Below are 24,693 nucleotides of genomic sequence, written 5' to 3'. Positions count from 1 at the left end.
AAGGTCCCTTTCTGTAAGATTTAACCATTTCCACAGCAGTCATGGAGGGAAGTCCTGGCTGAAGCTGGCATCCTCCCAGCTAAAGCATCTTTACACACCTGTCTGCTCATGTATCAGCAGTCATGGGCAGGCTTTCCTCCCCTCCTTCCAAAGAGAACTCCATGAGACCTTGTTGTTTACTAACATAAAAACCTAAGTCTTTAAAAACAAAGTACAATTTCTGCTCTGCCCAGTCTAGCTGTCTCCTTTAAGGCAGTTTCTCTTTCCAGTTCCTGGCTGCAAACTCTTTCCTGTTACCTCTTCTTTCTGTATGAGCAAACACTTCATTTGAAACCTTTGCCTTATCCATCTTGTCAAAAGGAAACACAGAAGACAAACATTTGTCTCTTCTGCTGCCCAGCCCTTCCAGCCAGCTCCACTCCAGTCCAATATGGCTGAAGTATCAGAAACAAATGAATGTGCTGGAACACACACATGCCCAGCTTCTCGAGACGTCACCTGACACAGGGCAAAACAGCTACCAAGTACAGTTTGTAGGTCTGTTAGTCATCCAAAATGTGATGGGTATCTTCAGGTGCTCAAACAATATCCTATTTAAGACACTAACCTGAACAAACTCACGCACTTCTACTTTTCAAACCTGTGTTTAGTTCATGGGGACAGAGGGGACCACTTAGGAGTACAGACTGATGCTCGTGTGTAAGTATTTGGTGCTTCAGAGCCACCACCCACAACTCCACGAGGCAGAGCTATGCTGGATGTCATATGTGCAACACACATCTCAACCCACATCAGAGTAGCCGGGACTTCTGTCACTGTTGAGCAACAAGCATCAACCCCACAGCAGGGAAGAGAAATGAGGAAGTCGCCAGGCTTGCTGGTGGGTCTGATACTGTGACATAGAGCCTGCCCTGTCTGTGCAATGGAGACACCACTCACCGGCCTCGGCAGCTGGACACTTCCGGATGGTGAAGATCTGTCCCAAGTCTTCCTCTTCTTCAGGGAGACCCTTCTGGAGGCGCTGCAGCTTCCGTAGGCTCTCGCTGCGCTGGTGTTTCATGGAGCGCACGTGCTGGATGAGGTTCAGCTTGGCCTTGGTGGAGTAGTTGCAGAGGACACAGTGGTAATAGCAGCTTTCACCCTCAACCCCGCTCTCGTGATGCTGAAGGTGCTGTGAAGAAGAAAGTAGAGAGATGCGAATTTCCTTTATCATCTCCAGTCTCCCTGGGTTACTTGACTGTAAATTGCTAAAAGCCACCTGGGAATTAAGTAAGAAACCACATTTTGATAAAGACACAGTGAGATCAAGCCTGTTTATTCTCAAGACACCATGTGCTCTCCTGCTAGGAAGCAAGAAAAACATAACCCACTGAAATAAGCACAGAAGTGAAAATCAAGATAGGCAAGACCATCTCCTTCAGAGAAAGAAAATACCACATCCAACGTTAACAGCTCCTCATGACCTTTGTATGGCTAATTCTTTCACATTTAAAGCTTACCCTGGGAGGGGATCCAACTTCATGTCAAGCATTAAATTTGATACATTCTCATTGAAAACTAAAAAGAGTAAAACTAAAGCAACCCTAGAACACAGAGAACCCATTAGATGGGGAGGTCCTGGAAATGGCATATGGAAGTGGAGCGTGGAGCAAGTACCATCCTATCCATCATCCTGTACTCCATTTCCTGGCATCTAGGTTCGGCAGAACTCCTTGGATGTGAAGAAAGCAGCAGCTTAGGCTGGAAGATGGTCATGACAGAGATCCAGGCTGAAAAGCCAACTGTAAGCTCATGAGAGGTTAGCACTCAGAAAAACCATTTTGTCACCCTCTGAAGCTGTGCTGTGACAGCCAATACAGTGCTCCGCAGAGTATTCCACCCTGATTGTCAGAATCTATCAACTGTCTGGCACACTGGTTCATGCTGCCAGGGACACCAGGAACTTTCTTATATCATGGATCCCAGCAATCCTTTCTTAAAAACAGAGGGAAGAACTTGCTGCTCAGCTGTGCTGGCTGCCATGGCACAGCCACTCTTCCTTTGGTCTGGGCAGCAGCGGGGCTGGGAGCTCACAGTAGCATTCGCAATTCCCACAGAAAAGGCTTATCACAAGTTATGGAAAAATGGATACCAGAGTCAAACGACACCGAAGACTCATGAGTGAAGGCTATTTGGTGTTCCCACCACACACCTACATTTCAGAACTAAGCAACGATCCCTGCCCCAGCTCCTACCATCCTGTCAAGACCTCTTTTTGTCCTCTGGGTCATCTCATGAAGCATCCTCAGGACCCAGGGCATACAAAGAAGGTGATTTGGACAAGGTCTCAAGGTTTGTCAATCAAAAATATTGCCTACGTGCAGCCAAGACCTTCTGGTAAAAAATCTGACGTGTATTATCTCAGTTACAGCTAAGATAAGATTAAAGACACATATTACCCCGTGCTGTGTGCTTAGCTAACACGGAGGAAGGAGAGCCCTCTGAGTCTAGGAATGATTAAAAATAGGGTAGGAGCTGATGCTGAGGCTTCTGATTGGAAGGGCAAGGGAAGAGAATAAATGTATTCTAGATCTGGCTAATTAGACCAGCCTCTTTTGGGATTGTGATGTATTTAATTAAATTCACTGTAATATTTGAAGAATCCACCAGGGCACTAATCCCACCGGTGCCCTCAAAAGATTTTTTTGCTGTTTTCCCTCATAAGAACTTCTTCTTCCTCTCATTTCTATTGTTTGCATGCATTACTCTCTTCCTGAGCCAGAAAGAGAGAAAAGGCTTAAGACACAAAACCCCTAAGGTTAGTGAGACACTCAGAAGAGCCACGCGACTGGCGTCGCACAGCCTGGTTTACCTCACCTCGCTCTGCCCTGCTTGCATTGGATCTTGGCAATAATACCTCCCCTCCTGCCCCATCTCACCGTGGAATGGACATCCTGACCCAGGAGATGCACAGCCAGCCCCAGGGTCTTGCTCCAGCAGAAGTATGGCAAGCCCCAGAGTCTTGCTTCAGGAGATGTCTGGCAAGCCCCAGGGTCTTGCTTCAGGAGACACTCGGCAAGCCCTGGGATTTCACTTCAGGAGGCGTATGGCAAGCCCCAGGGTCTCGTTTCAGGAGAAACACAGCAAGCCTTGTCCTCTAGCCATCGAAAAACAGTCAGGGGAAGCCCCTGTCCTACGAATACCATGCTCAGAAAGTGCCATTGGGCTCAGGAGCAGCTTCTGTGAGAGGCTTAGGAACCCCCCAGTGAGCAATTAGCGTAAAATCCGGTCACAGGTTCAAGGAAATATTAAGGACATGGTCTCTGTGGGAACCAGAGGCACAGGCTCATTTAAAAGAGGATTTTAAGAAAACATTTGTTTTAAACAGTTTAATAAATGTGTCTTATTTTCTGCTCTTTTTTTGTTCCCACTCCATGCGTGCTCAAAAATCCTTTGCACTTGGGTCAACTTCATCTGCCTGTTGTGCTGGAGGAGTCAATACCTCAGGGTACCAACACTACCAAGTCCACCCTGGACATAGCATGGCATCACACACCTTCCTCCGATTCACATCAGACTTCCAGCAAAGGAAAGGAGCAGGTTGGAATGAGCCAACACGACGGACAAGCCTGTACTAGCTGGGAGCGATGAACCACTGGACAAGTATGTGTAGTTATTGTCCATCACACTGCAAAGCTTTCCCCTAGTGAGAACTTACCCACATCACAGAAAACAAATTCAAAATATTAAACTAGAACCTTGTTAGAAGACAAATCAGGTTGAAAATCAAAGGAATATATTGTTCCTAGGAAAACCAACCAACTTCTGTCAGAGAACATTGATTTCTGCAAGTCTAGGGGGGTGTTTGCCCCCTCCCTCTCAACGATAGGAAACTTCCAACATCTGGTTCTTCACGCATGGCATGCAAAATATTGATCAGGTTTAGTCAAAGCTCCACTTTAAATCAGAAACAGACAGAGGAACGCTCTGATGGAAACCATACGGCTTACGAGTGCAGTTCCCAGGGGACAGGGGCTGTTCCTGTACGTACGCTAACTGCAGCACCGTGCCACTCACAACACCTATTCCTGCACACAGATCAAACCAAAGCCTGCCCACCTTCACCTGGGAAGTGCTCGGGTCTCCTGACAAAGCCATGCTCTCTCTCCGGTGCAGCAATTAGCGCAGGAAGATCCTGCTCTGAGACCTCATCTCTGTAGCCCCTGCACTGCCTGAACCTGAGCTTCACCACAGACCTTCCCCAAAGAGCAGCAGTCCCTCACCAGCTTGCTACCTTTGGCAATGTTATCTCAACAGCAAGAGCCCTAGCTCTGCTCCTCACACCCCAGGACAACCTTCTCTGGGCACAGCCGCAGTGGAGCAGGACAATGAACAAACCTCTTGGGCCAGGGAATAACCAGTGGGGAGAGCCACTGACACGTGGGTAGGCTGGCACTGCATTGGAGGTGTCACTGGCACTACCTTGCTGGCAGCTGAAGCCTTTCCATGTTCTTACAAGTAAAAAACTCTATACCACACTGCACACATACCCAACGTGATCTACTCGATCAGCATTTTGGGCCAGTTTAAGGAAATATTGCATAATGATCACCTCCTTCCTTTGGATTTGGCTGCAGCAGATGGCACATATGGAAAGTCTGAAGATGTAGACAGTTTAAGTAAGCAACAGGGAAATTAGAACTTGTGCCTTTGTGTGCTGCAGAGCACTGGGGAACAGCGAGCAGCAATCAACCCTTTCGAGGATCACACTGTGTGGAGTCCCTAGTGCCCCAAACATGAAAGGAGGGAGAGGACTGCTCATGGGTGTTTACACCAACACAGCCCATAGCCTTCAGTGTGGCCACTAGCCAAGGCAGGAGAAGGGCAGAAGAATGGAGTGCTGAGGGCACAGGTGCAGAGTGGCAAGGGCGGGAGGGGTGCTGGCACAAGCCAAGGCAAGCACACATGTGCTGGGACAAGCTGACCGGCGCTGCACTGACTCTCCAGCCCTCATGCTCTGCTTGGAATTGTTCTCTTCTAATAAACAGCAGCACAATAAATGTTTGCAGCATATGACCACAGAAATCTGATTTTTAAACCAAGTCAGGAACAAGGTCATCCTCAGGTTTTCTTTCTCTATACCTCCATCCTTCACACCCCCTAAAGTTGGATTATTTTACCATCTAACGCTGCCTCACACACCGTATTTGTCAATAACCCTGGAATTCAAGGCAACAGCTGTATTAATCCCTCAGACTGCAGGCCCCTCCTCACCCCCATCTTCTCAGGCCACGTTCTTTGGTGATGAGATGGTTGTAACAAGGACTGAGGATCCCTGTTGCTGCTATCACACAGTGAAGAACTCTCCTGCCGCACACCTTTGTCACTCCTACTGTCACTAACATTTGCCATTTAACACAATTTCTAAAAAGCTTTTGGATGTTTGTCTTTTAAACAATGTCCAACTTGTACCAGCTCACTATCTCTTCTGCATTAAGTTTATTACAGGCACTGTGTGGGGAGCCCCAACCTCCAGTCACATGCACTGATAACCCTCCCTGATACAGACACAATGTTCCTCTCCAAACCCAATCACTTTGTTTAGTGGGTCAAGCTCTGTCCTGGAGATCCCTGAACTGTAACTCCAGCTCTCTAGGGGAAATAGAACAACTACTTTGAACTATCTTGTGCTTTTGATGTGTACTATTCATTAGGAAAAAGGCCCAACCTCTATGTAATCGACTTCATCTTGTACAAAGGCTCCCCTTTGGAGGGCCCTACAAGCTGTTTAGGATGAAGCCATACTGACGACAGTGGGAATCTCACAAGCCCTTGGCCAGACAACCACCTCTGCAAGTGGCGAGATCCCTTCTCCACTCTCAGGAAGCCTTGATGGTACAAAAAGCAGCAGAACATTAGAAAACTCTCTGTAGGCCTGAGGATGGTCCCCTTCTACAGAACTTAGAATGTCTTCCACAAGCAACAGTCTTCGTAACTGCCCACTGACATGCAGCCTGCATGCTCCCACTCCTTCAAGGACTCTGCATGCATCAAGGTGTCCATGGCTAGGAGAAGCAGGTGAAGTGGCAAGTCAACATGGGGCAATAATATCCTGGGACACTGTAGAGCAAAGAGAGAACCAACATGAGCAAAAAGAAAGCCTCTCCTCACCACCTGCTGATTCAGAAGGATCACCAGTTGCAGCAGTGACCCCAGCCTGTAAGTGATGGGAGATCAGCGTAAGAGTGCTGATGGCAATAGCCAAAGTGAGTCCACTAATCCCTGTTCATACAAACAGCCTTTCTGCTTATGTGGATAATCGAGTAGTAGTCTGGAGAAATCTCTTCTAAATCACTTCTGATCACTTTCTCTAGCAGATACTCACATTACAGGACAAGCAGAGGCCACTCAACCACCAAGAACTTCTTCAAGATAATGTCTGCAGTCCTGAACACCTTTGGAGGAGGTTCTTTCCACATGTACCACTCCTCTTACCACTGAACTCAGTACCAGGTGTATTAAAATGGATAAAAGTCATAGTGATTTAAAAGAACTGACATATGCAGCTGAGCAAGGAGGAGACAAAAATCTGCTGAAGCCTTACAAAAGCCATGGAAGGGAGCACCACTGCACCCCTTCATTACTCTTACTTCTTGTGAGCTGCTACATCTGACCAGCATCAGTGACAACATTAGAGCCAGCAGGGCCCTCGTGAAGCTCGTGATGACACACCAGGACCAAGGTGCACTGGAGAGGCTGTGCAAGACTTTGAGCCACACAAGATTATTGTGAAAGCCAACCCAGCATAGAGTCATGCTCAGGAGGAGGTGCTGGAGGCATGCAGGCTCCAAAAGCACATCTCAGTACAGAAGGATGCCCAGAGATTGCCTCTTCCTCAGAGTGAAGTCAGACATGGGTAACTAATAACAGGTTTGGTCAGGAACATTTCATGTGCCAGCAAGACCCATGCCTGTGTCAATGCCCTCCTGGGTAGCAAGGTGAGATGTGACCCTTGCACCAGAGCTGGAGGGGTCCTGCAGGTCGCCATGGAAAAGGACCAGACCTTGCAGCAGACCTCAGAAGCCTTGTAAGCATCTCTTGGCCCCCATGTGCCTCTGATCTGCTGCACAAGATAAATCACACAATCCTGGAGGAGCAGAATCTGAATGTTTAATTAAAGTCATGTGGATGCAGCTGTCTGATCCCAGTCTGTTCCAAGTACTCCATAAAAGTCAGTGCTGGCCCATCCGTCTTGCTCTCCTTTCACACCTGCAGCCCCGGCTGGAATTTCCTGGAGCTGATGGGGATGTGGGGCGGACGCAGCACGCAGTGAGGACCCATGCTGGCCGTGCTGGAAAGGGCTGGAGAGCTCACAGCACCCCCCTCAGCCCAGATGTTTGGAATGGGGGGAAAAAAATGATTCTCCATATGGCAGGTTCAAAAGATGAATTTAGGCTCTTTTGTATTCCACCAACGTCCTGCAATTGTTTATTGCTTCTTAAGAAGGAGCATTACAAAACCTTTCCTTTCCCTCCTTCCAACCTCTCCAGCTCCTTGCATAACAGCTCCTTCATTGCCAGCCATGGAGTTCAGAATCACATGCCCACAAGGTTTTACAGTTTAGTTTGTGGTAACTGGAATGCCCTAACGCTGAGCATTACTCCTCCACTCCCATATAGAGCTTCCTCTGCATCACTCAAGCCCTTAAAAACACCACCACAAGATGAGTACAAAAAGACTTTCATTGAATGGTTTGGATTAGAAGGGACATGAAAGATTATCTAATTTCAATTGCCCTGCCACAGGCAGAGTCATCTTCCACTAGACCAAACTGCTCAAAGCCCCATCCAACTTGACCCTGATCGATTCCACAACTTCTCTGGACAGTTTGTTCCAGTGGTTCACCAGCATCACAGGGAAGAACTTCCTCCTTACATTTCATCTAAGCCTATGCTTTTTCAGATATCAGCCCTTGTCCTACCACTACACGCCCCTGTAAAAGGTCCCTGGATCTGTCAGGCACAAGGGTGAGGCTGACTGGTCTGTTCTTAGCCTTTTCATAAAAGATATGGGTTTCTATTTCCTTTTTGGTTTCTGATCTTTCATTTTCTTTCCAAAAGGCTGGAAATGTAGCTTTCCTTCCTGCCAAAGATACACGATGTATGTCCCTGAGTCACACGGGCCTGAAGAACAGCAACAACCCCTCAATTAACAGCCAGTCACTACATCCCTCCTTCTCAATCTGTATTGTCTGTGCCCTCCAAACCTGCCTGGTGTTAAAGTGAATGCCCTCACTACTATGAGTGCTAATGCAGATGCTGTGCATAAGACTAAGGACTCTCCTCAAAGAGGAGCCCCACAGCAATACTCAGGGCAAGCAACCTGCAGTACCCGGGGAAAGGTAAGCAATAACGTATGAGGCACAAAAACTCTCCCAGCAGCACATGATCACCTCTTTAGCATGGAGCTGTCCCCATGGGGTCCTACCGAGGCAGATATTATGGGCCATAGATGTTGTCCCCACTGGCCACGAGACTGGTGCTTGCCATGCTGAAACACTTTTGGATTCCCCCATAAACAATCCCAAAAGCCACTCAGTAAACTGAGTTTGCTCCACCAGCCCTTGAAGTCTCATTAAAAGCCAAATATTGCTCAGCCTAAAGATGGAGAGCTCAGCATGGATTTTACTGAACGTTAAATCAACCAGCAAGCGTAGCCAGCAAACTCTGTGGCACTTTAACTTTAAATAATGCAATAATTATTGAATTTCCTTTTTATAACCGAAGTGCTGGAATGTAAACAATGGGGCTGTAATTGCAGGAAGGGGGGATCAATAGAGGCAATCGTTTTCAGCCATGTTAATTGTAAATACAATTGCTCCAAGATGTCAGACTCGTTCTTCTCGCTCCCAGAATCATCCTAACGGATGACAGAGTCCAACTTTCCCATTACAGCTGTTCGTTCCTTTAAGAGGTTCTCAATCAGGTCTGATCAATCTGTCAAGATAATGCATGGAGTAAGTAAGACTCTTCCAAACACAAGCTCCCAATCAATAGCCAGGACCTGCTTAATGAGGAGGGGCTAAAGCCCAGAGGGAGGCAACAGTCCCAGCTTCTGCTCTGCTCTGGCAGCTAACTTCTTCATGGGGCCTGGGTAAGCTCATCAGCTCTTAACGAGGACATTGTTTATGCAGACGGTGATGAGCAGTATCCCCACACATTCACTGTCCCCCAGGGTCGGCCAGCAAAAATGGATAGAGACTAACAGAAAAAGAGAGCCAAGAAAGGCTGGACTTGTATTCACACTCCCCCACCTTTTTAATTGTGCAATAGACCTGAAAGAACTAATTAATCATTCGTTAGAAGATGAAAATGTGTGGGAACATGGGAAATATGAGATTCCTCCCACGCACTCCAGGAGGAATAAAGTCCATGGTAAGAAGGCCTGTGCTTGCCCAGCTGTGCCAGCCATCCCCTTCCAGCCCAGAAGAAGGGGAAGCAGCATGGTTGGACAAGTGGCAACCTCCCAGAGGGAGGGTGGAGATGTAGGGAAGTTAAGATAGCAGCCAGAGATGCCGTTCTCCACCTGTATTAGGAGCACCCTTCATCCAGAGTCCTTCCTACAGCATGAAACTTCCTTTCCTTCACTACTGCAAGACAAGAGCCACAGTGACACCAGATCTACTTCTGTACAACTGCAAACTCAGAGAATTTTCCAGATCCCTGAAGTCTTCACAGCTCTCCCCAGGGAGGCATAAGCACTGCTCTATGTGAGGATGAATACAGGAGTGTGTGCATCGATCTTACTAATTATAGTGATAAAACCAAAGCACAACTGAGAGTACATTTCCTATTAGCTGCTCTGAAAAGTGCTGCCCTCAACCTTGCATACTTCTGCTCCAGCTATGGCTCCCACCACAGGACCCATGATAGCCCTTGTGAGCCTGCAAGGGCACCTTACTGCCACTCGCTTCTGCAGCTCTCAAACATGAACCCAATAAACTTCACATACTTGTATTCTCCTGCTACAAAAGAGGGACATGATGGATGTCAGCCATGAACCGAGCCTCACACAGCAGCTTCTGCAGAGCAGAACAGTGGTTTGGTGGTGCTGGGGCTCCTCTTGCAAGTCAATCAAAGCTTGACCTGATGGCATTTTCCTCCTCAGGAAAATGTCTGGTTTTGTCAGTTTGCATTTTCCATGGATGTTGTCATCCCTGGAGAAACAACAGAAAAGCTGCACTTTGTTTTTAAAAGCAAAGTACCCTATAGACAGCAACAGGATAAAGCTATAAATACAGCAAGAAAATGTTTGCCACGACTCAGCAATGCAACTGAGGAGAAGGTCAGGTCTTCCAGCCTGCTCCTTTCTCAGTGCTGGCGACAGCCAAGAAGCAAGGAATTCAAGGAGCTTTGTCTTTCCCAGGGTTAGGAAAAGAAACTGGAAAAGAACAGCTGAACATGAAGACTAAAGGCAGGCTCAAGGACCCCACTAGCCAGTTGCCTTAGTTTTTAAAAGTATTTTGTACAAATGCTGCAAAATAATAAGTTCAGTATGAGCTGTTAAGCTGTGAACACTCAGGTGAACTGCAGCAGTCTGCGAATATGGAAAATCACCAGATAAAAGGCAAATTATCTAATAAAAAGGGCTGGGGGGAACCTGAAAAGGCAGCAGGATAGAAATCTGTTGTCCATATTGTAATTATGTGTCTGCTGAGTGATTGAAAAAGGCTTTCCCAACACAGAACAAGATGAGGACTACCCATACAGGTGATGTATTATTTCCTCCAGCAGCAGGAGGAATGATCCATATGTTATGCTGTGAGGGATCTCCAAGGAGGCTCTGCCTGTTCGAAGGCACAGCACGTACCTCTGGTGGTGTTAGTGCTGGCTCAGACTTAAATCAACTGCCCTAACCTCTCTCTGCATGTGTGAAGCCTGCTTGAAGAATTTAAATTTAAACGGTATTTTATTCCTTGTTTTAAGACTTCTGGGAACAAAACCACCATTCTCCACCAGAAAAGCCTGAGGAGCTTTTTGCACCAGTGGTGCTCCTCACCATGGCCCATGAGGCATCCACCTGGAGAGGAACACATGGAAACCCTGCTATAAGGAAAGTGGATCCCATGACAGTGAGGGCAGCCAGCTCTTGGCACATAGGTCAGACAAAGGGCTGGACGTCCCCTCTGGCAAGCCCTCCTACCCCTTTCATGTTCTAGCTTGGCTCCAGGTGCCCCAGTGACAGCAGCTGGAACCTAAGCAGCAGTGAGAGGAATGCTGTGGAAGTGAGGTCCTTCCAAAGGTGCTGCAGGACCAGGCAGCCAGGAGGTAGTGGTAGCACCACTGCCCAGGGCAGCGCTCCCTGGGCCAGGCGTGCAGCCAGGGAGGGTTGTAAGAGCGCTGCCGAGAAGCAGGTGGGAAATTGAGGCTGTGCAGCAAGCCACTGCGAGCACATGGTATTTAATAAAACACTACAGACACAGATTAACTTCCCTGCCCGGCATTTATTGTTTCATCTATCTCTGGAGAAGGTACAGGCGTGAGGGTAGACTGAAGATTTCCTTGTTTTCATATCGCTCCTTTATAACTTCCTACAGCAATGTACCGCACTGAATCCCACCAGATAACCATACAATAACAACAACAATACACAAGACAATTTTTTAATCCTCTCCATAAATCGAAGGATATCAATATCGAAGAGATGGATGACACAGCCTCCTCTCACAGGAGCCAACAAGGATGCATTTAGGAACAACAGATCATCTTTTGTCCACAGCCCTCACAGAAAAACATCTGTGAGAAATGGCTTCCACTTTCTCTAGTCAACTAGAGGACTCTGCTTGCCTGCTTCACCACAGCGCTCCTGCCACACAGAAACCCTCAGACACAGAGCCAGCAGCCCTTCCAAACTCCCTGTGTGGTGGTGTATGATGGCACCTCCTCAGCAGCAGGTCACCAGGACCACTACCAACCTCTGCTTCCTTCTCCAGAACCCCACCTCTTAATCTAATGCTCATGATCAAGCTGGGCTTACAGGGTCAGCCCAGGTCACAGACGAGTTAGTCCTGGACAAAGATAAGGCTCCATCTTCACCCTGGGGGTACTACAACAAAAGAGAGCTGGACAACAGCAGTGGTGGTGTAGCTGTGGCAGTCTGAAAATGTGGGTGACACAAGGATTTTCAAGAGCAGGTGATACGGGAGGAAAGAGAACCAAAGGAATCCCTCACACACCATTCCCTGAGTCTTTTAAGTGAAAAGAAAACTGGCAGAGCAAGACTAAGCCAGCAAAGCCCTCCCAGCAGAGCAGCCCTTCTTCAGAGGTGCAGACTGCAAGGCTGGACACCAAGCTGTGCAGCCAAGATCACAACCTTTGATGCAGCTGTTGTGCATCAGTATCCCCAAAACACAATGACAGGAGCATGTCTGGTTTCAGCCAAGCGCTGTGAAGGTAAGTTCATTAAGTGTCTGTGAAACACACAAACAGAACACAGAGCACCACAGAAATGCCCATGAGAAAATAAATAATTCTTCATTCAGTGAAAGCTTTGGATTGTATTAGACAAAGCCTGGGGCAATGTAATGAAAGAGGAAGATAAAAAGAAACAGAATAATTACTCATTCACAGAATGAGGCAAGAATCCTACTGGAAAAATATGTATGTAAATACTTATAATTAAAAAATATAATAATGCCTGCACACAAAGGGCTGAACTATAGGAACCTGAAGTTTGATATTCCTATGTTTAAGACAGTTGTGAGGGCTTCCATGAACTGGATGGACACTAAACATGTCTTAAGAACTGTGTGTATAAATTCGGGCAATTGCTCCTTGCCCTACACCACTAAGAAACAGCTCTGTGAGGGAAGCCACCAAGTTCTCGATGAGGAGAAGCCTTCCAACCACAACTGTCTCCAAAGTTAACTGAAACATCTTTTCAGTCCTTGGACATGCAATTGTTCCTAGCATGTTTGCAGGTTCCACCAGAAAGGACAAGTCAATGACCCATAGCAATTCGCAGCAACAGAACTCTCTGGCCCACCTATTACACACAGCTCCTTCAAGGAGTTTGTAGACTATGAATGAATTGGGTCATCCACAACAGGCTTGTGACTTTCAAGACTAGCAGGAACAGGAGTGATGTGTTCCATAATCCCAACAGATGCTGTTATGGTAAATACAACTTCTCTAGCCCCGAGAGGCTGAATTAAAGAATTTCTGAGACAACTGGGGAACAGGCAAGGCTTCCAGACTGCTGCAGCAGACCCAAAGATGCTGGAAACTTGGGTGTCCAATTGAAATGAACAACACACTTGTACGTATCATCCCTCAGCACAGGGTAGAGCCAAGTAAGCATTTCAGTGAGATTTCAGTTCAATCCTTTTACCTCTTCCATGAGAAATTAAACAACTAACACGATCATGCTTGGCAAGCACAGTAAAAGCTTCTTTCACTTTTAGGAAAAGCCAAAACAAAATCCAGTGCTCACAACCTGGAGCTAAATAAACGCAGACTTGAGATGGTGCATCTGTTCTGAACAAGGTCAGCAGTTAACACTTCAAACACAAGGATACAGAAAGATATCCCTTACCTAGGACCTTCTAATATCAGCTTTTATAACTGAAAGCAGAAGTTTAAGACCTAATTCAAAGCATGTGGTAATATACCACAGCTCTCTTTGGGTCAGGCTGTGATGGTCTCTCCTGTTTTTTCAAAACAATGACCCCTGCCACCTCTTTTTGCTCTCTAGCCTCTGGTTCATACAGCTCTGAGCATGAAATGCCATGAGGAGTGTTTCAGTGCCTGCACCTGTCTAGATTCCTACTGAAGGTGCAGCTGGAGCTTCCTAAGCTCATACAGTGCTTTCTGCTGGTCCATCTGGAACCCTGATGGTCACATTTATGTATGTTTTCCTCTGCACATTCAAACCAAAATTCAACTGCAGAATAATTCTGTACTGGGATATTACCACAGCTATTCCCCCCCAAGACAGCCTACAGCAATGGAAGATATGGAGCCTGCAGAGGCACGCTGGGACAAACAAAACAAAACCTGAGATGACTGTCTCTGCTCTTTGGTGCTCTCTTTGTTCAAGTGCATCTGCATCCATTTGCATGTGCCATGCACAGGTTCAGGAACTCCTGGGAAAAGCCAGGCACAGGTTTCATTTGGTTTAGCAATTCTGGATCTGTAATCCACAGTGTGAAGTCTGCAGAGACACACACAGAGTAAAGGATAAGCACTATGAAGGCAGCACTAATCAGCATTAAGAAGACTTACAGACCTCTTCAATTCAGAAATAAAATGGAAGAAGCAAAATCTCTTTTTGGGGCAGTGTCCACTCATGACAGGAAGTGTGAGGAGGTGATGGATTCCTAAATGGCATTGTATGTGTATGTGTAATTCCACTGACTCCAGTAGCACTGAGATTCTAATTTCTGTGACTATGGGAGATTAACTTCTTTGCAAAGATCTTTGCTTACGGTTAGTGTACTCTGTCAAGAGAGGCTGTCTGTAAGACAGACCCCATGACATGAAAACACCACCCACAGAGGGACTCCAACATCTTTAAATGTCTCCCACATATGGTAAAAGCACGATCAAGAAACAGCTCTGGGTCAGTCAGTATTCCCCAAAGGACTTCTAGCAGGGCACATACTTCAGCATCTGCTCCATCTCTAGTAATGTAGCTGGTGGTCAAGAGCCAAAACCAACCAAGAGTACTGTCCTCTTTTTTCAGGCCTCCCTCCAGTGGGCATCGACCATGGGTTTGCCAGCAGGTACCACAGGCAGGCGAACTCTGCAGCCACTCAGAGAAGTACAAACACGGTCCTAACCTGACATAATTGCGTGCAATTCCCCGAGTCTCAGATCAGGACACCCTTGGGCTTTTTGCTGGAGAGGATGCAAGTCACAGATGAAGGGAAGCATTAGCCACGGAGGAGAGCTCCCGGTCATTCCTCACTCCTCTGCTTACTGTGCCCAAACAACTCTGGCACACGAAGTCCAGCCCTTCTTGACCCTTTTGGAGAAGCAATTGTCCAACCTGATGTCCAATCTAAACCTTTCCTAACTCCCCAAAAGTTTTGGCCGTGACCAGGTAGCTCCTCCCCGGCGGGCACACTTCGCTGCTGATGCCCGAGGAGCCTATCTACAGCCTGACAGCAGGAGCTGGCACAAATCCAGACTAGCGCCGAGCCTTCACAAGGCAGCAGCACCGCCCTGATTCCTGCCGCCGGCCCACAAACATCAGCAACAGGAAGCAGCCACACACAGATGGTCCCCACGGCCAGGCGGAGGTCCCTGAGGTGCCCAAACGCAGCCCGTGCTGGAGCCCGGCGCGGCCGTGAGACGCTGTGCCAGGCACGCTGGCTGCCGAGAGACGAGCGAGTGCCGCGCTCCCTCCCCACCAAAAACCCCGAGGCCTCCTGCGTGTACGCTAACCACAGCCCTTTGAGAGGCTCGTGTATTTACAAACTGAGGCATGTTGAAATCAAAGGGGATACCATATGACATAATTCACATTAAAATGTCAACAGGCTGACAATTTATAGAGTCAATCCACCAAAGGTGGGGAGAACTAAGACGCGGTAATTGTTTAATTCCCGCTTAAACCAACAGCAGCTTTACCTTCAAACACAGTACGATGTGCAGGGCCTTTCAGGCGTGCTGTCAGCCAAGTGATGCCAGCCCATGGCACCTGGCCAGGAATTAGATAACAGCGTTAACTATTTATAGGCTCTTCTCACCAGCAGCCAGCCAGGCTGCGGCTAGGAAGGCAGGATGCTGCTGGGAGAAATGCAGCTCCGACCAACCCCGTGGCAAGTGTTTGCCATCAGCACAGGGACAATCCGTTTTTCAGGAAGGTAGAGTGAAATCCCTCTCTACAGGGCACTCGAAAGGCAGCCCTGAGCCCTGGCAGCAGGGATCCCATCACTGCACCTCACAGCACACCCTCCCTCGGAAGGAGACAATGCTGGATTGATGCTCTGAGGGCACCAGCTAATGAACTAGCTTGCACCATGCCTGGCACTGAGTGACCCTGACTGGGACCTGCAAACACCACAGTGAAACAATGGAGGTACAAAGTGCCCCAGCCATAAATTACTTTAGGGCACACATGAACTTTTTACCCCAGGTGGAAGGCAGCAGCTTTGCCTGTATCAAATAGACAGTGCTGTTTGGTGAGACACGACACCGGCCACCTCAGCCTGCTGACAGCCCTTCCTACGGACAGCCTGCTAGCAACATGTCTTGTGTCCTGTAATAATGCGTACGGGAGGCACAAGAGAGAACTGTGCACCACTGGGAAAAATTTTACCTGGATAAACCACAGCCAATAAATTTTCTATAACTGCCAGCTAATGCTGTCCCTTGGAGAGCAATGGGAAGGGACCGCATGGGCTCCAGAGTCCTCTGCACAGACTTGCTGTCTGTACATAAACAGTAACACCTCATTCTCTCTTCTACCTCATTAACTGAAGCGCATTAAAACAAGTGTGCACTGGGAGCAGAAAATGAGACTGTTAAACCAAGCTGATATAATCCTCATCAGCTGTGAGAAATGAGAACACATCCATTACACTGAATCGAGTGTGCCAACTGTGATCTGATAATGGTGGAGACCCCAAGAAAGACACTCTTCCCCTTCAGCTGCCTCTCTGCTGCTTCCCTCACACCAGGCAGCTCAATTCACAGACTTCGGAACTGATTTGTGTGTTGTATCCAAAGCTCTGGGGTTGTTCTCCCCATTCCAGCAGCCACCCTCTGAGCACAGAGCTGTGGGCCCTGATCCAGCTCTGCAGACAATGCAGATCTCCTGTCCTCAGGAGCTATCTGCTCAGCAAGGAGCAGGGAATCCCCTGACTCTGCCAGTATGAAAGTGGGATAAAAGGCAAAGCCAGAAGAGCACACATCCAGGAAATGAGATGTTTCAGAATCACAGTCTTGAACTGAGACAGTGTTTGACCACAGTGGAGTTTACCTCGGGTGATGGACACACTGATACAGCATTTGCACCTTGCCTTAACATTGCCAGCCTGCAGACAGCACAAAGGGAGAAAATACCATAGCACCTACATATAAAACCACCAGTGCCACAACCACTACAACATTACAGGTGTCCCCCAGGCTAGTGGTCAAATGCAGGAGATTCAATCAGGGGATTCTCAGCAGAGGTGAGCAGAGCTGCCACGCAGTGCCCACTAAACTTCGGCAGCAAGGGACCAGCTCTGCAGAGGATAAGGGGCAGCCAGGACATATTCCTGCCCTTACAAAGAGAGTTACTCAAGATGCTGGGGGAAGGCTCGGTTTTTAACTCACTCCAGGGAGTCAGCGTTAGGGAACCCCGCAGATGGCCAGGAGGTGTTGGCTGGGGAACCGGATAGACCACATTCAAGTCAAACAGATGCACGCCTCCAGGCCCTCCACCAGCCCTGGGTCTGAGCCGCCAGCCGGAGCAGCTCAGCTTTCCAAACTCCTCCTCGCACCAAGCTGCGCTCCCGGTGCTTGCAGGACCCAGGGTCTCCTCTGCTTCGCCTCCGCGCTCGGAGCAGGAATGTAAACAACCTCTTCACACTTCCATTTGCGAATTCAGAGCTTTCGAACCCAACCCAGCTATCAAGCAGCACTTCTCTCCCAGCACAGTCTGTCTGTAGCTTAGTCTGGACCCAGCTCTCTGAGATTCGTTCCTCGGTACGAACCCCAGGGAGCAAACAGGACACACCAGAGGCTGAACCCGCAGCTTCCAAGCAGCCTATGCAGGCATTTTGAACCGGGTCCATGAAGTCTGTTTAACCAGCATGACGTGTGCAACAGAATTGCAAAGAATCAGGCATTTAAAGTGACATCTGTTGGATTAATTAGCTGTGTAATTAGCCTCCCCTCTGTGGAGATAGGCTTTGTTACTGCTGCCTGAAACTTCCCCAGGTGATTTTCTTTGTAACCGGTGCTCTGCAAGCCTGAGACAGCGAGGAGTGGGTGGGACAGGGCTGTAATGCCCGCTCTGAAAGAGAGGCAGGAATGAAGCCAAGAGGCCATGAGGCCGCTGAAAGGAAATAAATGGCAGCAGTTCAGAGGACCCTGACTGCCAGCTTGACATGGTGGAATCCAAACAGTCACACGCATCAAACCTTCCAACTCCGTAGTGTGGGCAGGTCTGCACAATGGGTGAAAAGGGGCAAAACTCAGACTTTCACATTCTCCTCAATCAGACCAGAGTATCTGGCCTCTACCTCCTGCTTCAGCTCCCCTCGCACCTCACCTCCCAGTCCTGAGGTAACACAAGGAGAGTCACTGTAAACTCAAACATCCCTGCAACAAGGCAGTGATGGCACTTCCCCCCAAGCTGCTGCAGCCCCAGCTTGGCAGAAAAACTTTGAGCTAGTGTTTAGGGCAAAGAGGAAACCAAGATCCTGGGATGAGCTGCACATCACTGGTGATTCACTGGCCAAATGCAGGTACCCTCTTAGAAAACCACCTCCCTGCTTCAACTGCAGAACAAGAGGGAGAAGGAAGGAATTCAAGCACTGATTTCTGCTATCAGGAAAAAGCAGGGTAACAATGGTGCTGTATGGCAAGTCCAAACCAAACTGTCCCTAAACAAGTACTGGTACTGCAAGTTGACTCCAGCAGCTTTTCCATATTGTGCCCCAACACCCAGACTGAATTCCTTACAGCTCATGTGGATAGAGAGATCAAAATAGGGTACTGCAAAGGCGGTTTTGGACAACAATGATACAGCACTGCAAAAAAATCAACCAACTCCAATACCTGCATGTTGTCTCTACTCTGCATGGACATCACAGGATCACAGGATATTAGGGGCTGGAAGAGACCCAAGGAGATCACCAAGTCCAACCTCCCTGCCAGAGCAGGACAATACTATCTAACACAGACCACAGACAAACACATTCAGACAGGCCTTGAAAGTCTCCAGAGAAGGACTCTACAACCTCTCTGGGAAGCCTATTCCAGTGCTTTGTGACCCTTACAGTAAAGACGTTCCCCTTGGTGTTAAGGCAGAACCTCTTTTGCTGCAACTTACACCCATTGCTCCTTGTCCTATCACAGGGAGCAAGTGAGACATGTCGAGTCCCTGCCTGAAGACCAGGACCTGAGTCTACTTCTCCAAACACATCACGGCATGCTGCCTTGCTGTGTCCCAGCAGAGAGACCTGCAGACTCCTGGAAGGTGGTAAGGAGCAAATCGGTATCACTATGCTTTTAAACAAATAATTCACCCATATCCTCACATGCTGGGATTACCTCCCTGGGTACCATCAACAGAGCAGAGTGCAGCCCAGCAGGCCCCCAGTTCCCTGTGCCAGCTCCAGGGGGTTCAGGCAATGGTGCCTATATGCCTGGCCCGTGGCTGCGTGCTCCAGCAGTGTCATGGCACAGCACAGCATGCTTGCACTGTGCCCCGCAGCTCTGCAGTGTGGGTGGCACTTTGGCAGAGAGGCAACGTAACCCAGAGACAAGTATCTTCAAACAGCTGCAATAAGGTTTACCAGAGCTTGTCCAACGATACCCAAAGGCACCACTTTCAGAGAACCTGTTGCACAAGAGTAACTCATTGCCTAATCTGAATTGCAGAACTTGACTGCACACATTACAGTACGAGGCCAGAATTTTTAGGACTGGCAAGCACGACCAAAAGAACATTATTGTATTAAGTTATGTATTATGCATACATTATTTATTGTAATTTAATGAACTTCCTTGGAGCTAGTAAACACAGGTCCTTCCATGCTGCTTCCACAGTACTTTTGAGGACTTTAACTGCAATAATATTTTATTCAGAAATAGCTCAGTTGTCCCAGAGGAGGAGATGACAAAGCACCTTGTAGCCTGGCTGTAGTGGCATAGTCCAGCAGAAATCAGCAGTTCATGCCATGTCACACAGAACAGGTTGGGGAAGGCACCTTATGGCTTTCTTCCCAGCTTGCAAATCAACCCTCTGCTAGAGATGGATGTTAATGAATGGGCATCCATTATTTAATAAGCTCGTCGTCAAAGAGCCTGCAGCTGCACTGATGTTACCTGGCCAGGATATTACCTACCCTGCTGAAAGCCTGACCCCACCCCAGCCAGGAAAAAGAGTTAAGAGCATTTCCCAGGTCTTCCAGGCATACTGCCCAAAGAGGAACATGACTGCCCAGACGGGAACATAGGATCATCTGACAGGGAACCACCTGAGCACAAATCTCAGCAGGCACTGGCAAGCTGGGGCTTACAAACCCTATGCTGCAAGGGTTTGTAAGCCCCAGCTTCAGCCTCCTACAAAACTGTCCCCCCATCTCCTCCCCATGCTTGCTCCAGCACTCTTACACTCCAGTTTGTTTCAGTCCTACTCATTTGTCTTCAACTACAGGCATTAAGTGTCTGCAGGAACATTGGATGTTCATCAGGGTAAGAACCCAACAGCCCTGATACTTGTCTTGGACAAACCTCACTTCAGTTCTCCTGACTGGAGCTCTCCACCATAGTGCCAAATCTGCAGACAGGAGAGGGGTAGACACACAAACCCTGTGCCAGTCTATGCTCAGTGGCTGAGCACCCAAATCCAGACTGGCATCTCTGACATGTTCACTCTTCACACTCTCCTCTGAAGAGCAGCAACCTCCCAGGCCAGTAGAGGAGGGAGAAGAGAAAAGGCAGGTCCCCAACAACTTACACCACCACACAGCAAGTTCTGTTAGAGCTTCTTATAACGGCCTCACATCTAAGCAATTACCATAATCAACTTGTCCTCACCCTGGAAGTCTGCAGAAGCAACATCACCTGAACTGCAAAGAAACTCCAGCTTTGAAAATTAAATATTCACCCACGTGTCCCAAAATTGCTGGGATAAAAAAAAACAAACCAAACCAACTAAAACCCAACAAAAAACTCAAAGAAAAAAAACACCAAAGCCAAACCAACCAACTAATCAACCAATAAAGAAAAATCAACAGAGACAAAACTGCCTTTGTGCATTGGCAAAGGTCTTACAAGATGCACACTGACATGTCTTCAAACTGATGACATCCTGGACCTGTTGAGGTCCAGGACAGCTCTGCAAGACCTTCCTCGGTCCCCAGTGCTCAGCCCCTCCCCTAAAACCCATTCATCCTGGTGAACTACAGGAAGCCAAAAGCCTAAACAGCTATGGGCAGACCTTCAGAGCTGACTGCAACAGAAGCTCTGAAAAAGCATCAATGTATGCAGACCAGGGTGAAAGTCTGTCAAGGTGCTTTTCTGTTGTTTGGATTTTTTTCCCCCTCAGGTTCTGTTTGTTTGTTTTTTTAAGTCGTTTTCACCAATATTTTGAATTCTCCCACTCCTGTTTGCCAAAGCCTTTAGCTCTGTTTTGGCTAACTCTGAGCTCCTGCTGTGTGATCACTTTCCCTGCTCCAGTTGCAGTCTCCCTCATTTGTTATTCAAGTTGCTTTTACAGGGTGGTTTCTCCACTAAGCTATTGGTTGCATATGGCTCAGTACTTACTGGAAAACTGTTGAAAGAAAAAAAAAAATCTCAGTGACTGAAGTCCATAAATAAAACAGAGCAAACAGTGCTGTGTTCTCAACAGTTCTGATTTCAGTCTCTTCAAAAAGCAGCACAGAGAAATGTAAAATCTGTGATTCTATAATGTGCTTTATTATTGAATATCTAAAGGAAGTGAAAATCCTCCTTTAATGCCAGTGTGATGCGAAGGAGCAATCTGTCAGTCAGAGAAACATGCAGTCCCAAGGGGGAGGTCTCTGAAAGGGTTAAACAGATAGTGAGGGGATTTTTATTAGAATGCTTGGCAAACCCAGCTCTAGAACCCCTCTTGACTGCACTCATGATGTGAGCAGACCAGAGAGTAGCTCACAGTTTCTCCAGCTGCAGGTTCAGCAAGGCTCAAAGTTCGTTCCAGATTTAAGCATGCTCCAGTCCTCAGAACTGCTTCAGCTCATAAGCTCATCTTTCATCACGAGTTTAACCAAGACTGGAGGATGGCAGACGTGAATTAAAGGTTTTGGAGACGAGCTTTAGAACAACTTTGTGGGAAGACTCAAACGGGTATTTCACTTGTGAAGCTGCTCTTGGAATTTTAACTTAAGACCTTGTAGGAAATCAGCTAAAAGTCCCTTATAGTCTGTAATTTAAACAGGCTTCTGGCACAACTCGTGTTCCTCACGAGTGTAATTCAGAGCTCTGATGCTGCATCTGTAGTTCAAAAGCTAAACTTGCAAAAATAAACCCAAAACACACAGAAGGCAGACAGCGAGTAAATCAAAGGTTAACACAGCTCTAAATCCTCTACAAGAAGCATGACAGACTCTTTGTGGGCAACTTTACCCTGAGAACCTTAAAAGGCAGAGATTGAAGGAAGTTTTTGATAAAAGTCAAACCCAAACGTGTTTCCTTTTGACTCTATTAAACCATTTGGGTATTTCAAAGCTGAATCACAGCAGCTACTCGCAGCTCTGGCAGTGCCAAGCTGAGCTCTGCCACAGCCCTGCTGGGTCTAGAGCTGGAGCTGGGCTGCGTCCAGGACTCACGGCAGAGCCGCCACTTGCTGGCAAGGGCAGAACTTCCTGCTATGAGCTGTGTGACATGAGACAGAACTCCACAGCTGCAAAAGGATGGACTACACAGTGTTCTCCAGACTTCTGCTAGGCTGAAAAAGGCTCATTGAGGAAGAAAAATCCAAAACCTTTCCACTGTAGTCTCTCATATCGTGGAGCAAAAAGCCAAGAGGTGCTTTTGCTCCTCACTGATGCCACTGATCATCTGATCTTTTTAAAGCTGGAAAACCAAAGATAACTCTTTCAAACTCTACACCTGACAAAATGCAGGGCTTTGCTACACTCAAGTCTACTGGAAGCATCTACTGCCAGACAGGTGATGGCAATAGATGACTCGCAGCTCTGCCTTACTGTATGCTTAACTCACACTAATCCAAAAAGAAACAGTAACTAGACTTGAAGAAATCAGCAACATCCACCAGCTATGAAATCTGTGGCACATCCAAACCAACCCTTTGCTAGTATATAATCAAAGCTACCAGCTATTTGAGAATCCACGGGGCCAGAGCTGGCATCTCAATCACCATCTAATGAGCACTGATGTGCCAGCTTCTCACCTGTCTGCCTACTTCTGTGGTCCATCTGTGCTTCCACTCTCTACAACACCTCATGACAATGACATTCACAGGTAAAGGATATGCTGTACCAAAAGGGGGATATTTTTTCCATTTTAAGTGTGTTGCTCATTGTATCAGATGGTCCTTATTTTTTGTGCTAGGAGGAAAAAGTAAGCAACTGCTGCCTATTCACCTCTGCTTCATTCTGAACTTGTGTCCAGCTAACTCCAAAGTCTCCTTTCTTCACAAGAGTCATCACAGCCAGCTTCCCTGACATTTTCTCTGGGCTGTTCCTAACTCTTCTTAATCCTTCCTAAAATAAGGTAAATGGAACACAACATTCAACCATCAGGCAAGCCTGGGATTCACACAGTTCCTATCATTTACCCTTGCCTCTCTGCTTGCCAATGCTCACTGAGTTCATGTTTCCAAAGACACTGGGAATGTTTCCACATCTCACTGGCAAGATGAGCAATTTTAAACTCTCTTTTGCTCTACTTTTTCTTTTTCCGGTGTGTGTGACGGGGCAGCAGGGACAGAAGCCCAAACACACATTAGGGCTGTCTGCCCTCCCTTCCTCTGACATTCTGTGACACCCAGTTTCACCTATCTTTTCCTGCGAAAGCACTTAGCGTAGGAGAGTTCTTCTGCAACCATCATCCAGCTTTACATCTAAACTGTCTAGACATTTTTACCTTATAGAAGATTTTTAAGCTTGCTTTTTACTCCACTTTTGGATTACTTACAAAACCACAGCAAACCCACATATCTTTCTAACATATTTTCTCCATTGTGGAAAGCTAGTTTTTCATTTACATTTGACTTCTCATCCCTCGCCTTGCCATTCATTCACAGACCTCTTGTTCCAGTAACAAAAAGCACATCTTCACTTAAGAGCTGCTCACGAAGATCTTGGCAAAGGCTCTGGGAAAGCCACGGCCTAATATGCACTGGCCCAGCCCTGCCTGGAGGCTACCTGGACTACTTCAGATGGTGAGCACTGCTGGGAGAGCCTCTTCCTCCAAAAGCCTGCTTCTTACCCCTTTCTAGCTCATATCCCTCCCTACTTAGACTCTTACTAACGTTTCTATCAATTTGCTGATTTAATACTTTGTGGTTTCTTGCACACTTTGCTTCCAGGAATATGCCATTTTGTGTGCAGGTTCCAGAACAACTCTTTAGTGGACAGGCCTGGTAATCCCAGTGCCTTCTTCCTCCATCTCAGGCCACCTCTTGGATGTACCCAATGTAAAAAGGCTTCAGTTTTCTGAAACATGGGTGAGAAGCGTTCACTCCTCCTTCCTCTCCCCATACTGTGGTCCTTCTTCCCTCTTCCTTTTTCTACCTCTCCTTGAAATACCTTCCTGTGTAATCATGTTGGACTTGCTGTGGACTTTGGCAAGACTTCCCCACTGCTGTGTTTTCGACTTCTTCTCATGGGTAGTATACATTTAACACAATAATAAGCACCTAATGTGGTTTTGCATAAATCCTGTCACCTGTACACATCACACTCTTTTAATTGCTTTAACAACAGCTCACTCTTTTTCCTGTAGTTTTAACTTCAAAGTTAGATACCATTATAGTAAATGCTCTTTG

The 24,693-nt window shown here is 47.4% G+C and overlaps 1 protein-coding gene across 1 annotated transcript in view; it reads right to left on the bottom strand.

Annotated features, from left to right (window-relative positions):
* Positions 1-24,693, bottom strand: part of ZFHX3 (zinc finger homeobox 3) — a 161,321-nt gene that overhangs the window by 70,380 nt on the left and 66,248 nt on the right. The window contains 1 exon segment of the mRNA XM_064160210.1: positions 940-1,171. Within this exon segment, the coding sequence (XP_064016280.1) occupies positions 940-1,171 (232 nt within the window).

This window comes from Pogoniulus pusillus, chromosome 20 (assembly GCF_015220805.1).
Source record: "Pogoniulus pusillus isolate bPogPus1 chromosome 20, bPogPus1.pri, whole genome shotgun sequence".
In the NCBI taxonomy this organism is placed as follows: domain Eukaryota; kingdom Metazoa; phylum Chordata; class Aves; order Piciformes; family Lybiidae; genus Pogoniulus; species Pogoniulus pusillus.
Note: the sequence above shows the minus strand (reverse complement) of the source record. Positions and strands in the feature narration are given on the sequence as shown.